This window comes from Chanodichthys erythropterus, chromosome 9 (genome assembly GCF_024489055.1).
Source record: "Chanodichthys erythropterus isolate Z2021 chromosome 9, ASM2448905v1, whole genome shotgun sequence".
Lineage (NCBI taxonomy): Eukaryota > Metazoa > Chordata > Actinopteri > Cypriniformes > Xenocyprididae > Chanodichthys > Chanodichthys erythropterus.
Window position 1 is genome coordinate 6639179 of NC_090229.1, and position 27765 is coordinate 6666943.

Sequence of the window (27765 nt, forward strand, 5' to 3'; positions counted from 1 at the left end):
TTACAGAATATTCACAGAAAAAAAAGAAACGGGTTTGAATGAAGTTATGTTATGCTTCCGTCAGCTCGCTTTCTGATCGTTTCGTTCCATGTGACAATCTACAGAGCGTGGGCGTGTTTGTCCTCCGGGTTCCCCCAACACAACAGGACTTCTGAACATAAATACTCAACATGTTGGATATTTACGATTTGAGATCGGTGCAGCCCCAGTGATCTTCCGAGCAGATTCAATCACTCTTAACACACTTCACAGCCCAACAAAATTGGATAAGATATTCTGTAGAACCATCAAGATAATCAGGACTTTACCTAGGATTGTCAGAAGAGGAGAACTGGGCCCAAAATCGGCCTGATTATCTTGTAGGGTGTTGAAACTCGCAGTTATGGTAAGGGGTGTGACATTTCCCAAACCAATCAGAGCACATTGTGCTTTTCAGAAGGAGGGGCTTTATATAGACAGGTAACGTTTCCCAAAAGCATCGTAAGCCTAAGCTGATCGTATCTCCATTGGTGGCAATGGTTCTACGATCATCTTAGGCTTACGATGCTTTTGGGAAACGCAGCCCAGAGCGTTACTGACAGACTGGGAAGAAAGGAGCTGCAACAATATCAAATGGGGAAAATGAAAATCTATTCTAGTAGAGACCAAAAATTAAATCAAGATTTTGAAACGGGCATAATAGGTCCTCATTAAAACCTTTCTAGTTTCAAGTTTTCAGTCATGAGCAGTAATGAGATGCAAACTCTCATGCTAAATCATTCCAGCCACCTGGTGGCAATCTCAACATGCTTCTGTTTCAAGGCCTTTTGCACTCCAAAATGGATCAATATATCAGAGTTCAGCAGCTCCCACCGATATTCCTGGAATGATATTGCCAAGCTTAGTCAAACATTCATGTGTATCTAGGCCACTGCATACACAACGTCAATCCAAACACACACACACACGCACTCATTAGTGGCTGTATCACATCTTTATTCAGAGACCTTTTTAGTTTAGTTTTTTTTAATGTTCATTTTTGCCATTTTTTTGTCTCGGATATTAGGCGACACAGTGTGTGTGTGTGTGTGTGTTTTTATTTATTTATTTATTTTTTACAAAACCTCACAGCTTGCTCTGGTGGTTAGTAAAAATCTCCCACTGTTCTGTTCTCAATAACCCAACAGTCTTTGCACCCTCAAAATGTCCGCATATTTAGATTTGAACAAAAGTAATAAGTGTTGGTGCATCAGGCTTGTATATCAGAACTGATTTAAATTTCAAATTTAACAGTGAGCCATATCAAAACAAGATATATTATTCCTTTCTTATAAGACTGATGCAGTCTTTTTTTCCCCTGAAGCAATAAATAAAAAGCAATAAAACAGAAACTTTTAATAAGCACCTTTTATATTCCCGGTAGGTGGCTTACAAAGTGCAAATACATTTCTACTTAAAAATAGACTTGCGTTTGGTTTTAATAGCGTTGAGGAGAATGACAGATGTGCTCACTAGTAATTGCTCGCAGTCCACAAGCCACCGGAGCAGTTAACCTCTTAAAAGGATTCATTTCGAGACATTACTACTGATATCTGTAATCCGGAGCATTTTAGATACATGAGTCAAACTGCCTTTTCTAAACACGAAAATTAATCCACAGACTTTTTGTAATCAACAAAGTTTACCAAAAGGTTGGCTGTATTAAAATGTACAGTTTTCAAAAAAAGAACTGCAGCTTTAGTCATTATGCGCAATGTGATAATGAAACTTCCTTACAGGGAAAGGCCACAGTGTGGTGTGATGAGTTAATTTTAGGGGAAATCTTGGCTCTGGATGGTCGTCTTTATGTTACACTAATATTATAATGATAAAGATGTGATTTGGACAACATGTGTTACATTTACAGCTACTAATGTCAGAATATAGTCCTCATACATGGTAGCAGCTCTGTCCAGTAGAAACGTCCTGTTCCACAAGAGGGAGCACGTGCTAACGTTTGAACAGAACTGTCCATTCAGAATTTCAAATCATGCATTGATCGCACACTCCCACTATAACATTTATGCATTTTTTCCGTCTTGGAATGCATTTTTTTTATTCAGCCGTCTTCAAAAACACAGAAGAGCATTTGTAAGAGAAAACACATTTGCATTTGCACTCGTTAGCAACCTCTGACTGTTCTAGATAAGTAACTATAACAAATATTCCTGGTATTTATTGAAATGCGCTGTGGATCTCTTTATCTCACGTAAACTAACTGCATGGACTAAACATGCACTTTTTTTGTGCAAGCTTGTGCGTTTTTTTGCTGCTTTACTAATATTTACCACATCTAACTTGTTTTGTTTATTATTTTACAGTTTGCATCATCTACTAAAAACATTGTAAAAAGCCCCATAACAGTTTTTAATAAGCGAAAGCATTATTTCATCACGCTGATCTTCGTGCCATATATTCAGCACTTCATTATTCACAATGACACTATTAAAAAAAAATATACATATTCAACCATTCAGTGTTTATTCTATTCATGCGTCTCTTTTAGTGCAATTATAGCCTGCATTACGCATTATTGACCTAAAGTTGCAAATCTCATTATATGGGGCTCATTAATGATATGTAATGATTTCACCGTTTTACGCATCAAACATCTGGCGATGCGCATTGGTTGCTCGTTGTTCTTCTTCCACTTCCCAGACGTTATTGATCAACCCGTTACGTCAGTATTGATAACTTTACCAAACCCAAAATCAAGTGCAATCCCGGGAGCTGCACTAATGCATCTATATGCATCTATATTCTGTTCATATCGCATCCACCGGCTCTCGCGCGCTGCGCGTCCCGTCTAGTTTTCCACAACTGTTATTTTCCTAACATTTTTTTTTCCATGTGGAGTGTAATCGTCAACGCTGTTTAACGGGGGGAATCCAGCCCATATATTTATTGTAGCCGCTCTTGAATATTGTGCTCAAGATGGCCGCCGATGTGGGATCGATGTTTCAATATTGGAAGAAATTTGATCTCCGGCGGCTTCAGGTTGGTCTTATTTCTCACCTTTTTTACACGATGCGATCCTATACGCGCTAATGCACCTTGCATTTCATGCATTTTCTCTTTTGGTGACTTTAGAGGGACGGGATGGTGGTGTTGCATTGATAGTTATTAGTAATTGATCCTCTTCTGCCTTTTGTTCGGTTCAATCATTGATCAGGAGCGCGCAAGAGCAGCGGCAGCAGCCTCGCGCACACTAACGCGCTTTAACATCACAATTAACGCTATTTTAACGCTTCGTACACGAGCTTGGTTGGAAACGGAAACTTTTAATGCCTTTCCGAGTTGTGGACTTTAACTTTTTATCAGCCTAATGTGTTTTATTCTAATAGAAATACGGAACGGTGACGCGCGCGCGGCTCGTTCTGTCAAGTGCCGGTTTGTGATTCACCTCAGACTTTATCATATAAACTGCTCATGTATTTTAGACCTTTATTGTTGATTGTATTTATCTATCACTCGCGTATTGACTTTATTATTGTGCTTCAGTAATTATGACACGGAGCGTAATGAACGTCGCACCATCAGAGTTTCTGTTAAGGAAAGTTTATGTAGACTGTTTATTATTGACATCTTTATGTATTATGACACGAATTAATAGTAAGTATTCCTGTTATAAAATGCATATTTACTGGAATGTGCTCATGTTATGTAATGTCTTGTATGCAGTCTTGGCCAGCTGTTAACAGCAGAATTCATTAACAGTAGAAAAATAAGTTTTATTTTAACGATGTATGTTTTTACAATGGCTTTAAATCGATTTAAAATGTTAATTTAGGATCAAATTTATTTTTAAAACGTATTCAAACGTTCAAAATGTAACCTTGCATATGATGTTGGTGTGTGGTATCATAATTCATTAACAACATGCATTGCCTGCAAATTGACTTATGATTCAGGGTCACTGTGAAATATGACATCATTAAAATTAAGAAATCTTTGAAAAATGTAGTTTCAAACAAATAGGTCATTCTATTAGAAATATAATCTTTGTATCCTTGTTGGTTTCATATGTATTTGAAAAACTTCTTTATTAAAATACCATATTCTAAAACAAATTAGATTTAAATTTATTGCATGTTTTCTATATTCTATATAAATTTTTCAAAGTTTTTCATATTTGTGTGTGTGTGTGTGTATATATATATATATATATATATATATATATGTATATATATATAATGAGACTTTTTTAGGATGGTTACAACACCAACATGTTAATAGAAGATAGAAGAGATAGTCATGTTCTGATTAAAAAAAAAGAAAAAAAAAAAAGATTGACCCTTTGCTATTGTTAGTATTTTTGTGTGCATTATCGCTGGATACAATGTATCACCCTGTCATATTTAAACGTACGCTCCGGTTTCGTTCCAACCGCAGTGTGTACGCTCCATCCACACCGCTTGCGACGCGTCAAAACCAGAAAGCTCGCTGACTGTTTGCGCTTCTCGGACTGTGTAATTGCATTCCCTGCTAATGTTTGTAAATCAGCCTCGGCCAGCGCAAGGGCACAGACTCAGCCCTATGATTGATGTTCTGTAACATAAGAAATGACAAGAGCATGCCAAGCCAAGCCGGAGAGGAATCAGATCTCTCTCTGTGTGTGTGTGTGTGTGTGTGTGTGTGGCCGATTGTTATTCAAGCCTTTCCAAAGAAGGGCTCCTCGTGTAGGCTGTTGTTGGAGGGTCTCTCTCAAGCTTTATTCTGAATACAGACAGACAGAATGCACCAGCCACGTCCATATTGAGGTTATCCAAACCCCGAACCTGTTCATGGACAGGGAGAGCAAACATGTTTTCATGGAGAGCTCATCTGGACAAATATCAGATGGTTATTGTCTGGATTGTGCTCAGAATATTTCTACTAGGGTGATGAATCAGAACAGTGTTCATAAGAGTAGTGTGAGAATCAGTCACCGAGAAACACATTGATCGATTGCTGATCTGAATATTGAACGTTTTTATGGGGAGGAGTCATGTTTCTCATATTGTCTACGGTGGCCCTATAAGAGGACAGGACAAAGCGTTTCTGTGAATGAGCTGATCTTTTTATTTTAAATACTGAACAAGTTAAGTTGTCAGATTTCCTTCAGTGTGCATGCATTCAACTCTTGACATTGTTTCAGTTGTATCTGCTTTGAGTTAAACAGTCTAAATCCATCTGTCATTATGAATCAGCTGGTAAAAGTCGCTTTGACAACCGCACCAGCAGTGAGCGCACAGCGTTGTGTTATTTCCCATGAATCTGCTGGGCTTGATACATGAATCACACACATTTGCACATCAGAGTTTTTCTTTGTTTCTGGAGTTAGTCTAGGTCACACCTGGTTCAGGTTATTGATGTGCTCACCTGCAGCTTGTGACAGTTCGAGTCATATTTAATGCGACATGAATGCAGCCACCAAATGCTTCCACAGCATCTTTCATTTTAAAACGGGCTCGCATGTGGGTGGAAGCTGTAGAATATTGTGTTGTTGAATCTTTTGTGGCCAATTCCACATTTAGTACGTGATTTTAATTTGTAGAAGCGATTTATTGAAGCTTAGTGCATGTGAGAAAGTATAAATATATGTGTGGATGCTTCGATTTTGTGTGTTAATACTCTACTGTTCAAAAGTTTGGGGTCAGTATGTTTTTTATTTATTTATTTTTATGTAATTAATACCTTTATTTAGGAAGAATGCATTAAATTGATCAAAAGTGACAGTAAAGACTTCAGAAAACAGAAAGATATCTATTCAAATAAATGCTTTTGCTTACTTTCTATTCAATAAAGAATACTGAAAAAAAATCACATTTTCCACAAGCAACACGACCGCACTGTAAAAAATTTTCATGATTTATCACAACTTTTCTTTTGTCAAATCAACTTAGATAATTAATGTGGTTCACATAACATAATATTTTGAGTTTCTATTTATTAAACAAATCTCCTTCATTAACTCAAATGTTTAATTTCAATGAACTAAAAATTTTAAGGCAACCAGGTAACTTATACTTTAAGTTAAACCAACAATAATTTTTTACAGTGTGTTTTCAACATTGATAATAAGAAATGTTTCTTGAGCAGCAAATCATCATATTAGAATGATTTCTGACGGATCATGTGACACTGAAGACTGGAGTAATGATGCTGAAAATTCAGCTTTGCATCACAAGAATAAATTACATTTAAAAAAAATATTTAAGTAGAAAACAGTTATTTTAAATTGTAATAATATTTTACATTATTACTGTTTTTACTGTATTTTTGATCAAATAAATACAGCCTTGGTAAGCAGACTTCTATCAAAAATCATACGCCCATAACATTTTGAATGGTAGCGCAAGGCTTTTTTTATAATTCCATATGGGTCTCTTGCATTTTGCAGATTGCACTGATTGAGTTTAAAACTCTTAAAAATGCATTGATTAATGAGTTTCAAGACTACTAGTTATACACATAGATTGCTCACAAAACTTTTTTGCCTCATGTTACAAGCGAAGCAAAGCTATAAAAATGAAATTCAGAGCATTGTCAGCTTCCATTTAAGTCTGTAGTCTTAAGAGTTGTTAAGTTTGCTGTTATCTGGTGCGGATGCATATTCTGGACATGTTAACATTTTAAATATTTTCAAGACTTCACTGTTAACTCATTTATGAATCTAGTCAGACGCTGTTTATTGCATGCAGTGATGGTCTTTGTTATTCTCCCTTGTGGCCCCTGCGGGACGTCGTGTCTATGGCGTCCCCCGAGGGCCCCTCACCCACTCTTGAACTTGGACTCCAGTGAGATCCCTAGATCAGGATGGGTGAAAGAGAAAAGATGGAAAATATTCTGTCTGCATCACCTATAACATGCCCAAAACTTCACGTGCATTAAAGCTTCAAGTTCAATCGCTTCTTCCTGGAAAATCGTTTTTTATTCCTCTAACCCCAGACCCCCCTGAATGAAGCGCGACTGCTTGTATTGACCAGCAGACGAATAAGTTTAGGAGAGGGGGGTATCTGCGGCTGACAGTTGATTTATGACCCTCTTTGTCTGTGTTGGTCTGTAGCGGAGCATCTGGCCGTGTCAGATGATGTTTTTGCTGGGGTCTGTGGCTTATGGCTGTCGCTTTGGTTGCTCTCAAATTACATCATTTCATACAGCAGTTCCTGTATTGCCATTAATTCTCAGAGGTGTTTCTGTGATATTCCCTCATGAACAAGCCTTGCATTTGGGTCTCTTTGGGAATTGTTCATAAGAGGGAATATTTGGCATTGTCTTGTCTTGACATAAGTCATACCGATAAGAGTCATTCAGTGTTTTGTGGTGATATTCTCTCGCTAAAATGCTAAAATGCTAAAATGAAAGGACGAGCATCATGCATGTGTTGATGTGAAAAATAATAATTATTTATTTTATATATATTTTATTATATATTTTATTTTTATATTATATTTATATAAGCATCTTAGAATAACAATAACTTAAAGTTGCTTCTAGTTTTGTCTTTTGCCAATGGTAATGACCTTATCTAGGACATGTTATACTGTGAACTGAAGATGAGAACGACACCACATGATGTTTCTCATTTAATCTGTCTCCTAAGTGATCGGACATGTCCTCGTAAGAGCGGACGCCAGGTTCTTCTAACCTCATATAAAAGAGATGACACAGAAATAGACGGACTACAGGTTTTGGTGACCTTGGTTTCCACTGGTCTCAGGTCACATGGCCGTTGCCGTGGTAATAATTCACACCAGCCAGATGGCATTTCCGTGGGCGCTCATGGAAAGGACAGGCCAAAAGGTCCCTGCTAGTCTCTTTTAGGACAGATCTGACCAATAGGGAGCAGGTTAACAAGATCCCTGTGCAAACAGACTGTCCTCTTTTGTCCCAGAGTGTGCAGAGCATTGGTGACCAATATAGAAGCTGATGAAAAATGCAATTTTTAACATTTCAGTGTCGTAATCTAAAATCTAAAACAAAGACATACCCCCAGTTTCACAGACTAGTCCTAGACAAAAATACATGTTTGAGCTGTTTTAACTGAAAGTAACTTGTACTGACAGATATTAAAATATGTCAGTGTAATTGTTTTGTCTCAAGATGCACACCAGTAGTTTTTTTTTTTTTTTTTTTAGTAAACATTTATAAAAGCTATTTAAATACCCTAATTGAACTAAGGCCTAATCCTGGTTTAGGCTAAGCCCTGTCTATGTAACCAGGCCTTTATCTCTGTATATTTGTTCTAGTTTGTCTTTCATGTCATATTTTAGCTGAAGTACATTTTTTTTATGTTTGAAAACTTTCCTCTGTCCCAGTTTAATGTGCAGAGGCTATAAGGCATCTATACAACTATGCAAATGCTCACACAAATACTTCCCCAGTGCATTTCAAGTATGCAGCCAATTGTATATAAGGGATCAAGGCTTGACATTAACTTTTTTGCTCACCAGCTACTGTGGCTAGTGGTTTTCCAAAGTTACTATCCACTCAGCATTTTCACTGGCCAAATTATTGACATTGATACCTTGGGCAAAAAAACTGCCATATAGATATTTTTAATATTATTTCATAATTTGGCAGCAGGTATATTAGGCTGCTGTCACTTTAAGACCTGCGCACGGATCCATTATACTGTTACACATGCATTTTCTTTCTCAACTGTTTACGTTCACTTCAAACATTACTGACTGTGTTTACGTGAATACTCACCAAGACCGGCATTTTGACATTATTTTGTGGCTGTTTAAGCACAGTAAGCAGCGAAAAAGAAGCAAATGAAACAAGTGAGTGTGGGGAGGCAGTTTTGTGTGTCAACTCTCTGTCGGAGAGATGAGAGAAAAGAGCAAGAAAGCGCAGCTGGTATTGTGTATATTTTGCTGAAAATGTGTATTGGAAGTGTATTGATATGTATCGAAAAAGTGACTTCCTCAAGAGTTCCTCTGTTTGTTAGTTCATGCAAAATAGATAGTCATGGTAGGAGTGTTCGGTAATCTTGTCTGGAAACCATGGATTCTTCTCACATAGTGTAATGGTTCATCTTCACAGATTGTAACATTGTAAATCAAGCAAAGTTTTGTATATTTTCATTTTTAAATAATTTAATGTCCGTTCATAACATTAGTTAATGCTGCTGTGTGAGTGTTTCTAATGTAACAGCTAAGGGGTTGATGAAAATTTGACATCTTTCTCTCTTCTTACAAATGCAATAAATCTTTTGATATTTTTTCCCTTTTTATTAAAAAATAGAAATGCCATTGTGGATTTTGTCTTTTGCTATTGGGGACAATGGGATCGCAAAAATGAAATTTGTTGTAGTTTCCGTTCACCACTATAGTTTACCTAACTATGACGACGTCAGAGAATCACCAAAATGTGAAAACGTCCCATTGTGGTGCAAAAAACACACTTCACCTTTAAGTCTCTAGTGAAGCATCAGTCTTGTGGTTGTTTTTGCTCATTTAATTCCAGTTTCTCAAGGGCTGTGTTTTGCATGACTCAGGTGTTTGCATGTCATCTTCTTTACTCCACAAACAGTGCCATCACTCTTCTGTGTGTGTGTGTGTGTGTGTGTGTGTGGCCTCTTTCTGTTTAGTTTGCTCAGAGCTTTTCCCCAACCAACTCCAACTGGCCGTGAAAAACTCTCATTTCAACTCTGTATTCATTCACGTGGTGTGGGGGATCTGTGTTTATTGCTGTTATTGTTGCTGTCAAATGCACTGGATCTGGAAACGGTTTAGAGATATTCTGCAAGGCGCACGGATTTGCAGGGATAAAACGCTGTTGTCGAGAGGAAACCTCAGCAACGTTTACTAGCTGGCAGCACAACAAAACTACAGACACTTTATGCTGCACTTATGCATGACAATAAAATCTGATGGTTTAATAGATACTATACACATGAATTAAATGATAGAATTGCCTTGTTCAGAAACTCCCATGTTCTGTCATGATCTTCTGTAGATCCACTACGTACGTTGCATGTTCAGGACTGATTTGTGAATGTATTTGATTGATTCTTTAGATGAGTACCGGCTCATTTGTGCTTCATAACAATGCAAGAAACATCGCAACGGATTTTAAATGGTTTAAAAACATTTTTGTGACTTTTTGCTCACAGTTTGGAGTCCCGACGCATATTAATTATGAGGAACAGTGCTTGTGCACGTATGAGGCCATTAGGCATGTGAATCGTAAAGTAATGAAATCGACTGGTATGTGTGCGTGTTTGTGCTGACCATCATTAGATTGTTTCGAAAAACTAATCTGTGTCGAATTAGGCAATTATAAACCATATTAACCACAGAGAGCTTCCATCTCTGCCGAGAAACAAACATTTCCATGAATGTGCACCCTAATGTCTCACCTTTCACAAAAAAAAAGCTGCCTAGAACAATCTCTTATCCATCAGACTGGCAGAATGGAAATTCCATCTCTCTGTGTGAACCTTCGGCAGAGGAAACAAAGAGGAGAGAAAAGCATCGAGAAAAGGCTTTTACGGTGTCTGCAAATTGAGTTGTGAAGATCCCAGAGTCACGTTCCCCTCCCGCTCAGCCGACAACATTAGAGGAGAAGTGAAACTGACTCAAGATTTAAGCAGTTTAACCTTCCTCTGTAGAATTAGCGCTCGAGACTTCAAAGCGGATACTTCAACGTGCGGAGAGGAATGATAAACCGGTTTTTGCTCGACGCCGGGTGCCTATTCACCGAGCGAGAGAGCCGGTCTGTCATAAAACAGCCCCTTAATCGCTGTGACCCTCTTAGGGCTCAATTTTCATACCTGTCCACACTTATTTTCCCCCATTCACCTCCACTGTTCCTGGATTAACCCTCCGTGCATGTACTTTGATAGTTGCTACATTGGTGGCTTATATCTTTAACTACACAAAGCCAGTGTCTCACTAATACTGTGCTGCATGAGTGTGTGTTATTAACATTAGACAGTTTGTTTACTCTTTGGACCAGTAAGACTCTACCTAGCAACCTCCCACCTAGTGTTGTCAAAAGTACTGACTTTGGTACCAAGTTGGTACTGAAATTTTAAAAATGTGATGATACCAGCATCCCCCCTAGCATTTTGAGCTCTGGTGAGCAGATAATACATAAACCCCTCTGATTGGCCATTGTGTTCATGTGCTCAACAGATATGTTTAGAGCACATGTATCAAACTCCACTTCTGGAGGGCCGTTGTCCTGCAGAGTTTAGCTCTAACCAGCTCCAAAACACCTGCCTGGAATTTGGAAATTTCTAGTAATCCTAAAGATGTTGATTAGCTGGTTCAGGTGTGTTTAATTAGGGTTGGAGCTAAACTCAGCAAAACAGTGGCCCTCCAGGAACTGAGTTTGACACCCCTGGTCTAAGGGGAAATGCTGGTATCGTCACATTTTTAAAATTTCAGTACTGACTTGGTACTGAAGACCTGGTAATTTTGACAACACTGCTCCTACTATACCTTAGTAACTCCATAGCAACGCCCACAACAGCCTGAAATCATTATTGCCGTTACTGTTTTGCATTGCGCAGTCTGATTCATTTTAGTGAATTGGTTCATTTGAACACTTTGGTTCACTGAACCTGTTCAAAGTTTCAATTCACTGATTTTTTTATTTATCTCAAATTCCTTCCTGCCTGACTTTACATGAACTCTTTTTAGTAAAATTGCTCGTGTTCCTGTTTATTTAGGGATATTAACATGATAATGTTCATAATATTCTCGAATGTAGTTAACTTATTTTCAAAATCATTAATCTTAGGTATTAACCTTAAGCATTTTTTTTTTTTTGGTGAAGTGGGTCAACTGAATCATAAAAAAGAACCAGTTAAATCTTTTCAAAGACCTAATTCACTAATGCTTTTGAGAATTGAAGGAATCAAAAGAATCTTTCAAATTTGATGATTTTCCTGTTTATTTGAGGTTTTTATTTCGGTAATAGGTTATGTCATGTTGTGGTTTTTTTATTTGTCCAAAAACAATATTATTAAGAATCTTGTTATATAGAAGTATTAAACTTCAGCATGTTTGTGAATCGGTTCAATTGAATCATACAAAAGAATCAGTTGAACCTGAAGTCGTGATTCACTGATTCTTTTGAGAATTGGAATCAGAACAATGACTCCTGTGTGACATTTTACATTTAATAAGTTAATTTTTTATTTAAATTGTAAGTTATGCCATTTTCTGTTGTTTATTAATCAGAATTTTAAAAAATATTGATATTATTTCATAATATTCTTAATAATGTTGTTGTTGTTGTTAACAATATTTTCAAAACCCCTAATCCTAAATATTAAACTTCAGCATGTTTTGCAAATCAGTTTAACTGAATCATTAAAAAGAATCAGCTCAGCAGAACAATTTATTTGTGAATTGGCCATCACTAGAAGCTGCATGAATTAGTCATAAGCACCACACATAAGGAGATTTGCATTGACGGATCACACTGCTGACCCTCACGCGTGTGTTTGAGGTGCGCCGCCACACACACAAGGCTAAACTGTGACAGACACTTCCTGTTTAAGCCGGTTCCTCGTCTAAATCCTTAACGACGTCCCAAAAGCACCAATCCTCAATTTTTTCCCCATCGATCCATGCTGGAGTCTGATAGTTCGTCATGGCAATGAATCTCTGCATTTTCATATTAATACCCGGCGCGTTCACTCTAGGGGACGGCGATGGTCTCGGCACTTCAGTAAATAATGAGGTTTTAACAAAACTTTGGGGAGACATTAGTCTGCTGCACAGGCAAGGTAAAGGCCCGGCTTTCTGTGCCCGGCTAAACCCGATAGCGACCCCATAAACCAGATCGTGAGAGAGGGAAGAGAGCTAATGGCTCATCTGTTGGAGTATATAGCTGTGTCTTCTCCCTGCTGGCAGCCAAAGCCTGAGCGAGTGAGGCCATATTGAGCTGTGTACCTGTACGGCGGCCCTCTTTATTTGTTTTGACTGTCTGATGGCAGATGTATTGAGCACTGGCCTTTCTTGTTCATTTTACAGAGGCCTTATTGAATCCCCTCTATTCTTCTTCTTCTGCTCTCTCTGTGCTGCTTTTATATCAGCCAGTTCTTCAGTCACCATAATTCAGCTCTCTATTGTCCATTCTGCCCTTCAGGGATAAAGGAGACCCCATGATTGTGTGTGTGTGTGTGTGTGTGTTTGTGTGCAAGCGTCTGCACGTGTAATGTGTTTTTCCACCCTTCCCACCCAGTGAAGTGCACCAGAATAAAAATCCCTGTATCATAGAAAATACAATATAGTTCACAACAGCACCAATCAGTGACCTGTAATAGTAATGATATACTTCCCAAACACTAGTGTTCATACGTGGGGTTAGAGATTCGGTGTGCTTTCACTTTACTAAGTAATCAGACTTACGAATTTCACCTACTACGTGAAAAATAAAAACCCTCAGATGCACATTGAAGGACCTGAACCATATTTAGAAATCACAAGATCATAGAGATTTGAGGTGCAAGACTGTTTTCACACCAGACCAATGACCCACAAGAGTCTAAAATCATGGCAGCGGGTATTGCGCTTATTTTCAACGAACTGAGCACACCTGAAATTTCATATAGGGGCATAAGACAATTAAGGGGATATTTCAACCAAAAATGAAAATGATCCCATAATTTACTCAACTTCAAGCCATTCTATGTGTATGTGTATATGACTTTCTTCTTTCAGCCAAACATATTAAACATTAAACAATATTCTGGCTCTTCCAAGCTTTATAATAGGAGTAAATAAAGTAATAGATTTTGTCCAAAAAAGTCCAAAAACACACATCCATCTGTCAAAAAAGTAATCCATACAGCTCCAGGGGGTTAATAAAGGCCTTCTGAAGCGAAGTGATAGGTTTTTGTTAGAAAAATATCCATATTTATAAATTTATGAACTAGAATAGAATAGAAAACAGTTATTTTAAATAGTAATAACTTTTCACAATATTACTGTTTTACTGTGTTTTGATCAAATAAATGCAGCCTAGGTGAGCAGAAGAGACTTCTTCTTTCAAAGCATAAAAAAAATGTAACATCCCATTTGAATGGTAGTGTAAATGTTTGACATCATAGTGTATATCAAAGCACCATGACATTACTGTGCTTTTGTTTAAAATCACATTTCTTGCATGTTTGGTAGCATGCTTTAAATTTGCATGCAATGTATGCGCTTCCCTGCTAAGCAAATCTAAATGCAGTTCATCCGTAGTCTGTCGCCTATTTTGAATTGTCACTTCTAGTGTTTACATAACGGCTTCAGAGAGAAATGGAGAAAATCAGCTCTGACTGGAACCAGTGGGACGTCTCGACACGCCAAAGGGCAGTTTAGATACAGTCACACAGGGCCACACGCATACATACTGCAGACAAAATGCTCTTAGAGTTCCTCTCCCTCAGCATGCTTTAATTTTTGACTGTCTCTTATTAATTAATTAGTTATGTTTCAAATCTTGTATGAATGCAGGTTTAACAAACTAACCACCAAAAATTGTCATTTTTTTGTGGTGTTCTACACAGCTTCAGCATTGCCTGCATGTTTCGTGAAGCGTATTGCAAGAAACAGGAAGTTGATATGGGTTACAAATGTGATCTTTTATGATAGTGACGTTATTACGCGCACTTTTCCAATGTAATTTGGATTTGGGAAGTTATCCAGAGTCGCCCAGGAGCTCTTTGACGGATGATGGAGTCGTTTTTCATTCCGGAATGATTTTGATCAGTGCGCCGGTGAATAGATTGTGCTGGATGACACCGTGATCATCTCCGCCGGTTTATTAAGGAGCTCCAGGCAGTTGTTCTTCCTTTCAAGTCTGGAAGTGTTTCCTGAACTCTTTAATATGAATTTATGCCAGGGTCATGCTTTTTGAATGACAACAGTGGTCTCGGGGCCCCCCAAGTAAAAAACGTTTTTGGGGCGTTTTTTGATTGTAGTAATTAAAAAAAAATAAAGACAAGAAGAACAAAGCATCGAATTGAATCGTTCCCGTTCAATTCCCCTTGTTAGTAGCTTACTGCATTCCCCCCTCTATCCCCCTCTCTCCAGATGAATTTTATGTTTTTTCTTCTCGCTTTCTCTCCGTGGTTTTCCCCAGACAGGTTCCACAGTGTTTTAGAGGGGATGGATTTAATTGCTCTGTGGGGATTGGTTGGCGGTGCTGGGCCCGGCTGTTTAATTAGTGTACCCTGCCGGGATTGGTTTAATGCTTCGTGATCTTGAAATTGTCTGATTGTTCAGCCCTCTAGGGACCCCCTCTCTTTCTCTTCTTCCTCTCTCCCCCTCTCTCGATTCTTTCTCCATCTCCATGCCCCTATCGAGAGCAGCAGGTTTTGCTAAACGCTGCTGAAGGCCTTACTGGAGAGGGCAGGAGCTGGCCGCTGTCCCTCAGGCCGCACCGAAGGGTGTAAATGTGAGATGAGGGTCGTTATGATGGGTTCTTGGTCTCCAGCAACTGCTCTGATCCCTCCCGAAGCAAATGGAAACACAATGTTCCAGATAAAGGTCTCTGTACTTGTACTGTAGGTATTTCTGCTTGATAGCAGTAGCCAATGTTGTTGTTCTGGCTTTTGAAGTTAGTGATAGTTCACCCAAAAATGAAAATTCTGTCATCAATTACTCACCCTCATGTCATTCCAAACCTGTAAGACTTTTGTTCATCTTTGGAACACAAATTAAGATATTTTTGATGAAATCTGTGAGCTTCCTGTCCCTCCATACTGTCCCTCCATTTCTGTCCACAGCTATATGACTACCACTTTGACGCTTTAATAAAGAGATCGTTCATAAAGAGACTGTAAAACTAATGCATATGAATTGAGTGGTTTAGTCCAAATTTTATAAAGGGACTCGATTTATATGATGAACAGATTAAAGGTGCTCTAGAATTTAAAAAAAAAATTACCTTGGCATAGTTGAATAACAAGAGTTCAGTACATGAAAATTACATACAGTGAGTCTCAAACTCCATTGTTTCCTCCTTCTTATATAAATCTCTTGTTTACAAGACCTCCGAAGAACAGGCGAATCTCAACATAACACGACTGTTACTTAACAGTCGGGATCATTAATATGTATGACCCCAATATTTTTGCATATGCCAGCTCATGTTCAAGGCATTAGACAAGCCAGTATTAATGTCTGGATCTGTGCACAGCTGAATCATCAGACTAGGTAAGCAAGCAAGGACAATAGCGAAAAATGGCAGATGGAGCAATAATAACTGATATGATCCATGATATTATTAGTAATATTTGTAAATTGTCTTTCTAAATGTTTTGTTAGCATGTTGCTAATGTACTGTTAAATGTGGTTAAAGTTTCCATCGTTTCTTACTGTATTCAGGGAGACAAGACTGTCGTTATTTTAATTTTGAAACACTTTCAGTCTGTATAATTCATAGATTCATTGATTCTTTATAAATCTCTCCAACAGTGTGTAATGTTAGCTTTAGCCACGGAGCACCATCAAACTCATTCAGAATCAATTATAAACATCCAAATAAATACCATACTTGTGCGATTAGACATGCTGCATGACGAACACTTTGTGAAGATTAATTTTGAGGGTTTTATTAGCTGTGTGAACTTTGTTTATGCTGTTTAAGGCAGTCACGAGCTCAGGGGGGCGGGGAGCACGAGAATTTAAAGGGGCCGCAGCCTGAATCTGCACATATTTAATGATGCCCCAAAATAGGCAGTTAAAAAAATGAATAAAAATAATCTATGGGATATTTTGAGCTGAAACTTCACAGACACATTCAGGGGACACCTTAGACTTATATTACATCTTTTGAAAACACGTGGGATGGGCGATATCGTTTGCGATATACTGTTGAAAATTCTCCTCACAATAAAAATTTGTCTCCTCGCGATAATAACGTTAAGTCTAGTTGATGTAGTTTTGTGTGCGACTGATTCGCTGTTCACGTGCGGAGTGCAAACAAGCATGGCGGAAGGCGGACGTGAGGATGAGGAGGAGCTTGTTGTTAAGCGAGGAGCTACCGCCACAATTTGGAACTGGTTTGGTTATAGAAAATCAGATGCGGAGCAAACTAACGTAATAACTATAAACAAATGTTCAATGCAAGAGCCGTATGTTCTATGACCAGTCATTTATGTCTCATCACCCGGGTGTTGATAGCACGTGAGCGCAGGTGAGGCCTGAACATGTCACGTTGCTATCTGTGTTTAAACTAAACTCATTTAAACCTTGCCAATTTAAACATTCAACCGTAAGACGCAAAAGAGAACTCGCACGCGCTGTGAGAGGTGCGTCACAGCTGTATTTTGTAAACTATCTGAAGACATAGTTGGGATCGTAACTTTTTGATACAGGTGTTTGCACTATTTTTTACAATTTGTTCCATGGGACAAGAGTGTTGAAAATGTAACTACCTAACTGGTAGTAGCATGTTCCACATACATATTATATTTACATTCTAAGAGTGTGTTATTGACTGTTTTACACTGAACTTCTTTACTTTATCAGGTTATTTTAACATGTTTATTACTTTATCAGGATTTATTTGCAGTTGTACTTGTAATTTTGAAACACAGCTGAAGACATGGTTGGTGTCTTACCATTACTTTTGCTGTTTGCTCTATTTTTGCCACTGTTTGCACCATGAGAGTATATATAAATACTTTGTTTATGTTTTAAACTTGTAATTGATTTTAATTATTATTGTGTAATTGTTGTTGTGTGATGTTTTTCAGCACAGTCACTGGAACACAACTTAAATATAACATAGTCTGCTATTTTACAGAAGAAAATAATTTATAATAATAATAATAGTATTATAATTATAGTATAATAATAATATAATAATAATAATAATAATAATAATAATTATAATAATATATAAAATGTATATAATATATTATCATCATCGGTAACGATAAATACCTGAAACTATTGTGATACATTTTTTTGACCATATCGCCCATCCCTATCTCTCATTGAAAATGAATGACTTCAGGTTGTTTTGACACTTTGGGCCCTATTTTAACGATCTAAACGTAAAGTGTGAAGCGCACGGCGCTGGTGCACTCAGGGCGTGTCCAAATCCACTTTTGCTATTTTAACAACGGAAAAACGGTCCGTGCGCCGGGGCGCATTTTTGAAATGGGTTGTCCCTATTCTCTTAATGAGTAATGGGCGTAACGTTCAATAAACCAATCAGAGTGTCATCTCCCATTCCCTTTAAGAGCGAGATGGCGGATTGCTATTTACATGCCGGAATTTGTTGGCGGAAAAGCTGAATGCTCGTGCGCGAAGTTAAAGCGCGCGAGCAGATCATCTACAAGCAGGATATAACATTTATATACAGCTATGGAAAAAATTAAGAGACCACTCCAAGTTCAGAAATCAATGTTAAGTGGTCTCTTAATTTTTTCCATAGCTGTATATTATATAATTATATATTATATAACGTATAACATTATAAAATACACTGACTTATTAAACACACCGATTCAACTGAGGAGTTCAACGAGTGATGTTTTGCTGAAATTACCTGTTAAGTGGCCAGTCAATCTTTCAGTCGTCTGCGTTGGATGCAGGCTTTCAAATAGCTCCGCGCGATCAGTCAGTTCATATGTGTGTGTATTGGCACGATTGTTCAATTAATTAGCCAGTTTCGTTCATCATAATAAGTAGTAATAGGCTGAATTGAAAATAGGTATCCTAATTCTAATACACACAATGACTATTCATCATTACATTTTTATATTTATGTAGCCTACACAATAATATTCTTTTACACTGTAATCCTTTTGTTTTTAATATTTGGCATGTTTGTGTGATGCGTATCCCTGTGTGTAATAAGCAAAGTCAACGCGCACTGTGGACGCGCCCAGAGGTGCAGTTTCTACCAACGCGCTCTAACAAAAAAATATTGCGCCACTGACTTTAGACTTTAGACCAGGTTTGAGTTGGTCTATGGCGCAGTCTATTTTCAGCTCCTTAAAATAGCAATGCGCCTGAACACACCTCTTTTTTAGACCAGCACGCCCATGGGCGCACTAACTGGCGCAAATGCATTTACTAATTTAAGGACGTGGCGCTGAACGGGAAAACGCGAACGGCGCTGGACGCAAACTAGCAAACACACTTGCGCTGCGCCTTGCGTCGCATTGCGCCGGGTGTATTATAGGGCCCTTTGTGTGAACATCCCATACAGATTGTGCTGGCAGGATGTGCATGTTTCTGTAAGTTCAGGTTTTGTACAGTGTTTTTGTTAATTAAAAATGAACATTTTTGTTTTATTCTGTAAACGACTGACAACATTTCTTCCAAAATTTAAATAAAAATATTGTCATTTAGAGCATTTATTTTCAGAAAATGACAACTGGTCAAAATAACAAAAAAAGATGCTGTGTTTTCAGACCTCAAAGAATTCAAATAAAACAGGTTTATATTCATTTATAAACAATATGGTACTAATGTTTTAACTTCAGAAATATTCAGAAATCAATATTTGGTTGAATAATCCTGATTTCCAGTCAGCTTTCATGCGTTTTGGAACGCTCTCTACCTGTTTTTCACATTGCTGTTACTGTAGGTGACTTCATGCCAACAATTCAGCAAAAATTCAAGCAGCTTGGCTTTATTTAATGGCTGGTGACCCTCTGGCTTACATTTCAGTGGTTTTCAGTGGGATTCAGGTCTGGAGATTGTGATGGCCATGACAGGGTTTGATCTGGTGGTCCTCCATCCACACCTTGAATTGGCCTGGCTGTGTGGATTGGAGCATTGTCCTGTGGAAAAAAACAATCCTTTCAAATTGGGGAACATTGTCAGAGCAGAAGGAGGCAAGTTTTCTTCTAGGATAACCATGCTTGTGGCTTGAGTCGCGTGTCCTTACCACAAAGACGAATCTGCCTGATTCTGATCTTCTCTGATGAGTCAATTTTTCAGCTTTGCCCAGCACCTGGTCCTCTAATGATTAGACAGAGACCTGGAGAGGCCTACAACCCACAGTGTCTCGCACTGTGAAATTTGGTGGAGGATTGGTGATTGTTTATTGACCTAAACCCCACTGAAAACCTCTGGAATGTGATCAAGAGGAAGATGAAAGGTCACAAGCCATCAAACAAATCTGAGCTGCTTGAATTTTTGTGCCAGCAGTGACAGTCACCCAACAGCAATGTGACCGACTGATAGGGAGCATGCCAAGACACATGAAAGCTGTGGTTGGAAATCAGGGTTATTCCACCAAATATTGATTTCTTAACTTTCTGAAGTTAAAACATTAGTATTGTATTGTTTAAAAATGTTTTCTTTGCAATATTCATATTTTTAGCCTGAAAGCATGGCATCTTTCTTTATTTTGACCAGTTGTCATTCTCTACAAATAAATGCTCTAAACAGTGTTTTTACTTGAAATGTTGTCAGTAGTTTATAAAATAAAACAAATATTTTACTCAAACACATTTTACTGGTTTAGTTATGAGACTGTGTACCGATTGAGACTTTGTTCCACAATGCATTGCACCCAACTTGTCCAGTGTGATGAACAAACCAGAAGCATATCAGCCATGAATAACTAGATTGAGATGCAAAAGTATGTATGAAGTAACTCCAGACTACTTGCTGAATCAAGCATGCAACATTCTGAGACCATTGCAGTATACTACTGTGTGAAGTGTTGAGCATTGCATGTTGTTTCACTCATTGAGACTCATTTAAGCAAAGTCAATTAATGTAAATTGTTTGCAAAACTTTAAAGGGATATTTCACCCCAAATATTGTCATGATTTACTCCCCCTCGTGTCCAGTGTTTTTGGGACCCCATTAAGTTTAATTGCATGGTCAAAAAAAGTTGAAACCTCTAAAATATCTTCTTTTGTGTTAGATAGATGAAAAGAAATGTATACATGTTTGTAACGACATGAGAGTGAGTAAATGGCACCATTTTCATTTTGTTTTAGTTTGCTGAACTAAATTGTCACACTGAATTGCATGCAACAGTTTTTGTAAGAATGGTTTTATGAAACAACTTGCACAATTTGTTCTGCTCATCTTTCATGAATAAGGCATAATATTGTAAAATAAATAGTTACTGCACAGTATTTACTCTCTCACAGTGTCTTTAGCTATTACTCCTTGCCATTGCTACTGCTCTTTCGCAAGTCAAATTACAATGGCTATGATGCAGGGCTTTTAGTCACAGACACAAAATATCAAAGTGTGATGAGCTTGATTCTTGCAGTGTGCACTTGACTTAAGAATGTAAGTGTAGTTTTGTTCGATGCACAGCGGCGCATCACAGAATTGTTCACCCATTATCTGTCAGGTTTCAGTGCATCTAATGTGATACCTGCACAGGTTTGGTTATTGTGCAGAGATGACCGATGTTAGTGCAACAGATGACTGTATCACACTTTGTAAAATAAGAAAATCAATGAGGAGAAAATCAATTTGGTGAAAATACAATTTGACTTCCAAAAGCATGACTGGATGAATGTGTTGGTAAAGCTAAAGCCTGCTGCTAACTTACACTGAGCTCAGACATTTTAATGGTTTGTTTTGAATTTTTTCTATATCTTTCTTACAAAAGGGAGCAGTTTTTGTGCTGATGGCTCTGATGCTATGCTGTTTATGTATTGACAGGTTATTTTCCATAGAATATAAGCTATTATTTTGGTTTGATGGCAGCATCTATATGTGGGAAAATCTGTGGCGCTATAAATCAATTTCATTTCATTTTTACCATTCAAAGTTTCTGCACCAAAAGCTCGCAGTCTGTAAATACAGGAACTCTCTGTTATGGTTTCTACCAGCACTGAGCTGGAAATGATCAAGGCACCATATGAAGCATTTTTAGTTGAGATAGACTTCTGACCGGTGCATTAATCCCAGAATGCTCTTCTGTGGAGCTGCTTCCCAGCTCTTCCACTGCCAGCAGCACAAGTGCTCACATCCCTTTGAAATATTGTCTGTTGATTATTATATTCAATTCAACAAAACCAGTGTACAATGACTGCTGCATGGAGTGATGTCCGTCCTCCAGGATTTAGATGAAAGTAGCCGTTTGCAACTCCTGCTTACCCATTTTTCACTGGTGCTGGATCCCAGCCTGACCCCATTCCACACATTTCCATGGTTCTGGGCTGGAAAATTGTCTTTGCAACTGCCTCTTAAACCTGCTGGTTGAACTGCTAAACCAGTGCCTGGGATAATGTCTTCACCACATAAATTTTCCAAACCTACAACACTGGTACCATTACAATCTGTCTACACTTGAATCACTAGAAGTGATTATGCTCATTCATTTGACATACATATTGGGCCTCATTTACAGAACAAACGTACGACAGACAACTTGGCATTTATCAATATAGATGTGAGCGGTGGATGTGATCAAATCTCACGTCAGGTCTCGGCTTGTGTACTCAAGTTTTTGAGTTAGCGTGAACTTGCGTTGCAGCATAGTAAATCTGTTGGAGAATTGTATTGAGAGCATTTTGATCATTTAGATTATTTTCCTGACAAACAACTGAAGCTCATTAGTCGATCATAAACCGTTAAGATTAGAATGTCAAATTAAAATTAAATTAAATTAGAATAGATGGGTGTCTGTGACCCATTAAAAATACCACAATGTTTTTTTCCAGGGCTTTAGCTTTATATGCACAAACAGCAGCATAAACAACACTGAAACACTGTTACACTGCTGAAATGAATTATCATGCCCAGCGCCCAACCAAACACATTTTTGCGCATGTGAAGGATGCTGTTTTGTGTGGATATTGGAACAACAGTGAAATATAAAGCCTTATATAATTTACCAACCCAAATATTAGATCGCACATATGGAAACCTTTGGATTGTGCCGAATGAGAGAGGTAGCCTACACGAGCCCAATGCCATTTGAGTTTCGTTTTAAGTAAATTCATTTTGGCTTGATGTTTGTGTGCTGTTTATAATGAATGCCATGTGTTTTATTTCATAATTTAATATATAATTTTATAGCTACTTATTTTTCCTTCTTTCTTGCCATGTTCCTAATACTGTTACATTAAAGGATTTGTTGTAGAGTGAGGGGAACTAAAATAGCCATAGGCTATAGTGTTTATAATGTTTGTAAATGTTTTATTTACCGGTATTTAATATTCATAAAAATCATTTTTTATGTTAACAGGTGTTTTTGGAGTACAATCAGTTTCATTAGATGGCTTCCTCTTCTTGACCGGGTTACGTTTATCCTTGTCGTAAACTCTACGGGCGAGGCTTCTAAACCATGAATTTTTAGGGGTGTGATATTTAAATGATGATTGTTTCAGCCGCCACATTTATCAATGTACGATCATTCATACGATGGGATTGACAGCATACAAATGTTTCATGAATCACATTTGAACCCTGTCGTAAGGTGATTTCTGCGCTCGGATCTACTCACTGATAAATAAGGCTCAATGTTCATAGTTCTACTACAAAGCTTTTCAAACCACTTTATTTTCCCCCATCCTTCTGAAAAAAAAAAAAATAATTATTTAACAATAATATTAAATAAAATATAATATATAGGCTGGAATTTGAGCTTTTTATTATTTTTATTATTATAATTTTTGAATAATTTTGACATCAAAGCTAGCTTACTATATAATAATTTTAAATTCATTTTATGTGTTTATTAAAAAATTAAATTACATTGGATGATCAAATATGTTCTAAAAAGTAGGAAAAGGCTCATAAATGAAGACTGTTTTTTTTGCGCCTAATTTTTTAAGCATTATATATTATCGTTATTAGGGGTGTAACGATATATATCGCAGTACGATATTTCGCGATGCAAAAATGTTACGAAATGTATCGCAGAGTGATGGCGATACTTTTACGATATGACGGCAGTCTAATCTTATTGGTTGAGCTGCCAACGTGATCTACTCTGCAACATGGAAGTAGCAGTGAGAGAAGCCGGGTCGTCACCGCATTTAAGGGTGTGTCTCAATCAGCTCTCTAGCTCAGTAAGTGTTATATCACTAAAAACATGATATTTTTAGTGATATTTGTAAATTGTCTTTCTAAATGTTTCGTTAGCATGTTGCTAATGTACTGTTAAATGTGGTTAAAGTTACCATCGTTTCTTACTGTATTCAGGGAGACAAGACTGTCATTATAATCATTATTAAACACTTTCAGTCTGTATAATTCATAAACACAACTTCATTCTTTATAAATCTCTCCAACAGTGTGTAATGTTAGCTTTAGCCACGGAGCACCATCAAACTCATTCAGAATCAAATGTAAACATCCAAATAAATACCATACTTGCGCAATTAGACATGCTGCATGACAAACACTTTGTAAAGATCCATTTTGAGGGTTATATTAGCTGTGTGTACTTTGTTTATACTGTTTAAGGCAAGCGCGAGCTCGGGGGGCGGGGAGCACGAGAATTTAAAGGGGCCGCACGCTGAATTGGCGCATATTGGTGTATTGTATCGTGAACTCTGTATCGAGATACATACCGTATCGTGACCTGAGCATATTGTTACACCCCTAATCATTATTCATCATTGTTCGCTTCTAAAGGAAGTGGAGTTGTGGGTTTGTTCTAAAAGGTCATAGATATCACTAGTAAGTGTATTTTTCAGGGTACAGCAGCCCGGGCTGATGAGGGGTAATTTACTGCAGTGAATTGAGCTAATGCTTAAAATAAGCTGTTGTGAGATTAGTGTGTTCTCTGCTGGAGTTTGTGAATATGAGAGCGCTTCTTCCCCAGTGGTCCCTTTCATATGAACGACACAAGCTCAAATTAGACTTTTGCTTGCTCAGCTGCACCTGCTAGAAGGACACGGTGAAAGCAATCAAAGTTAACGAAAAAATCTGATGTTATGTAATGTTGTGTGTCCCCTCTCAGTAACGGGTTCTGTGTTTTTTTTTCCTGTGTGTTGTTACATGGCCGCTGGGATTGCCCTCTACGCTGGTATTTGAGTTATGAGCGCAGTCACCTTGATGGAGGGAGATTGTACCGCGTGTAAAGGGCGACTCCAGATGGGACAACCGTCCTTGAGTTTAGCTCAGTCACTGCCGAGACTGTTGACCTCAGCCGTTATGACACCAGACATCAGATGCACATTAAGTGTTTTGTCTCACTGAACGTACACACAGGGTATGTTGTTGTGGGTTTGTTTTGAAGGATATTCTCACATTCAGTGATTCAACATGCATATTTTTTTCAGTGCAGTGATTTTCTTAACAACCCATTGATCAGATTAATAATTACTAGTTTAAATTATAGAGGAACACGGTTAACAGAGTTAAGAGACATTTTAGCATATGCTAAAACTGTCTGCTTCAGAATTTCTTGACATTCATAAAACTTTTTTTTTCTTTTTTTTTATTAAACGGCTATTTGTATGTCACTTATCAATACATTGCCTCCATGTTTATGAATGTGTATGAATCGATACTAGCTACAGTTGTCAAAAGTGTCACATTAAATATTTTATCTGTTGATGCTGAGTAGCTCCGCCCACAGTGAATTGTCATTGGCCCAAAATCAAGTAACCCTTTTCAAATATGTACATTAAAATGTTCTAATTTATTAATACTTTTGAATTGGCTTTTATCTTTATATTTCCCATTTTCAGTTTTGATTTTAGTTTAAAAGTTTTAGTAATTTATTTGCTTTGTGTCTTTTTATATATTAATTAATTTATTTATTTATTTATAGTCATTTTAATGCTTTAACTTCTATTTTAATTAGTTGCCAAGGCAGCATTTCTAATTTTCATTTAAGTTTTAGTCTTTTATCTAATAATTATAATTTTTTTTATTCTAGCATTTTAGCACGTTTAAACATATATTTCTTATAAAATGCCTGTTTGTTCTTGTTGATACTAGCTACAGCAGTCAATAGCAAACATTTTATGTTGATACTGAGTAGCTCCGCCCACATGAAATCTTATTGGTCCAAAATCAAGTAACCCATAACTACATCAAACCTCAAATATATTCTGATTTAAAATTTTAAATTAGATTTTATTTTCACATTTTCCATTTTAATTTTAGTTTTACTAATTTCGTGATTTTGTCATTTTACTAGTATTTTTTTATATTTATTTATTTATTTTAGTTTTAATCATTTTAATCATCAAGTTATATCTGTTAACATTTGTTAATACACTATGAACTACTGTAACATGAACATAAACATTTCCATTAGGTAACGCGAACAAAGGTTAAGATATTTGCAGTAAAATATCCAAAAACCACTGGGCCAGTGTTATATATTTTGTTCAGTTGAGTACTTAGAGTATCCCAAATGTTTCGAACTATTTGTAAATCAGGAGAAAATTGCTATTTTAACCAAGGCTCCGGGTCGTGTGAGGAGTCGCCTGTCAATAGCGCCATACCCGCGTTATCCTCGGTTTCCGGTTTTATTTTGTAGACCATTGAAACACCAAAGATGGTTTAATATATTACATGTTTTATTAGATGAGAACATATGTTTTGATACATTTATAAACAGAAAACTAATTATTGTTATATAGCTCAACACATTTAGTCTTTTTGTTTAAATCTAATTTTCTTTTTAATTTTCTATTTTAATTTTCTTTATTTTTATTTATTTATTCATATTTTTATAATTTTTTTTGCAAGTACCATGCCTCAGAGAAAAACACTATTTTGTCAAGTAACTAACATAGCATAATCAGATGCAGCTTTATTTTTAGTAACAGTAATACATCATTTTCTCTATCATACAATATGTTTTAAAAGCCATCCAGCATTTAATATGATATTTTAAACTCAATCTATCTTACTGTAGTGTGCAACAGTGTCTCGCAGCAGCCGCCGAGCGAACACACAGAGTAACGTTATAACATAATTTTCAACACACTCAAATGTATCTAATATGATAAACAGAGCTGCGTTACCTCATACTCATGTCTGGAAAAAGCGGAAGTGGCACCGGTACCGGCGACTGTGGCATAATAAAAGTTCTGCGTTCGTCTCTCATTAATAATCGCTCCAGCGGCCTCGTTCGGCTCCCACAACACTCGGTCCTGCTCTGCTTCATAGTACAGTAATGTTAATAATCGCATCCATGAACATGATTTATGTCCGAGTCCTATCCCGATTCTTTTCCACCGGCTGTGAGGTGAAGACCACATGTCCCAAGATTCGTCGCTTAAACTTGGCGTCATCAAGCTATGCATTTATTTTGAATAGGTGACCTCTAGCGATTGAAAAACTACATATCGCACCTTTAACAATTACTAACAAGTTAACAAATAGTCTTATTCCAGCTTTATTTCAATGAACACATTTTTAAAAAATATTTTAGTTTTATGAACAATAACAACACTGTTCGTTCAGGGTATAAAATTTGCATTTTAAAATGTCACAGCACTGAATTTTGGATATGGTGTAATATAAAAAAGGAAATGGGAATAAACATAGTTGTGCTTATTTTAGTTATTTTGAACCTGGCTATTAAACTAGTCACTCTGACTCTTAGTGCAAGAATTATAGTTTCATTCTCAGGGCTGATTTTTTTTTTAATTCGTGAGCATTGTCATTTTGAGGTTTCTTCAAATGTGGCCTTTCAAAATGTTATTAATAATAACTTCCATAATGTTTTCAGTGGGAAGCAGTGTAGGGAGGGACCTGATATTATCTGTAGTGAAACATGTTAGTCTGTGATATTATCGGTTAATTGGTAGCCCACTGCTGAGATGATAGGAAAACCTTACGCAATGTTTTCAGAATGTTACTACTAGCCGCAATTGCACACTTGAGGTTTGGTCAACGG

The 27765-nt window shown here is 37.2% G+C and overlaps 1 protein-coding gene across 1 annotated transcript in view; it reads left to right on the plus strand.

The window, feature by feature from the left end:
• Positions 1 to 2937: 2937 nt before the first annotated feature.
• Positions 2938 to 27765, plus strand: part of cux2b (cut-like homeobox 2b) — a 171314-nt gene continuing 146486 nt past the window's right edge. Inside the window, exon 1 of the mRNA XM_067393496.1 lies at positions 2938 to 3015. Within this exon, the coding sequence (XP_067249597.1) occupies positions 2953 to 3015 (63 nt within the window). The 5' untranslated portion in view covers positions 2938 to 2952. The remainder of the gene's footprint in view (positions 3016 to 27765) is intronic.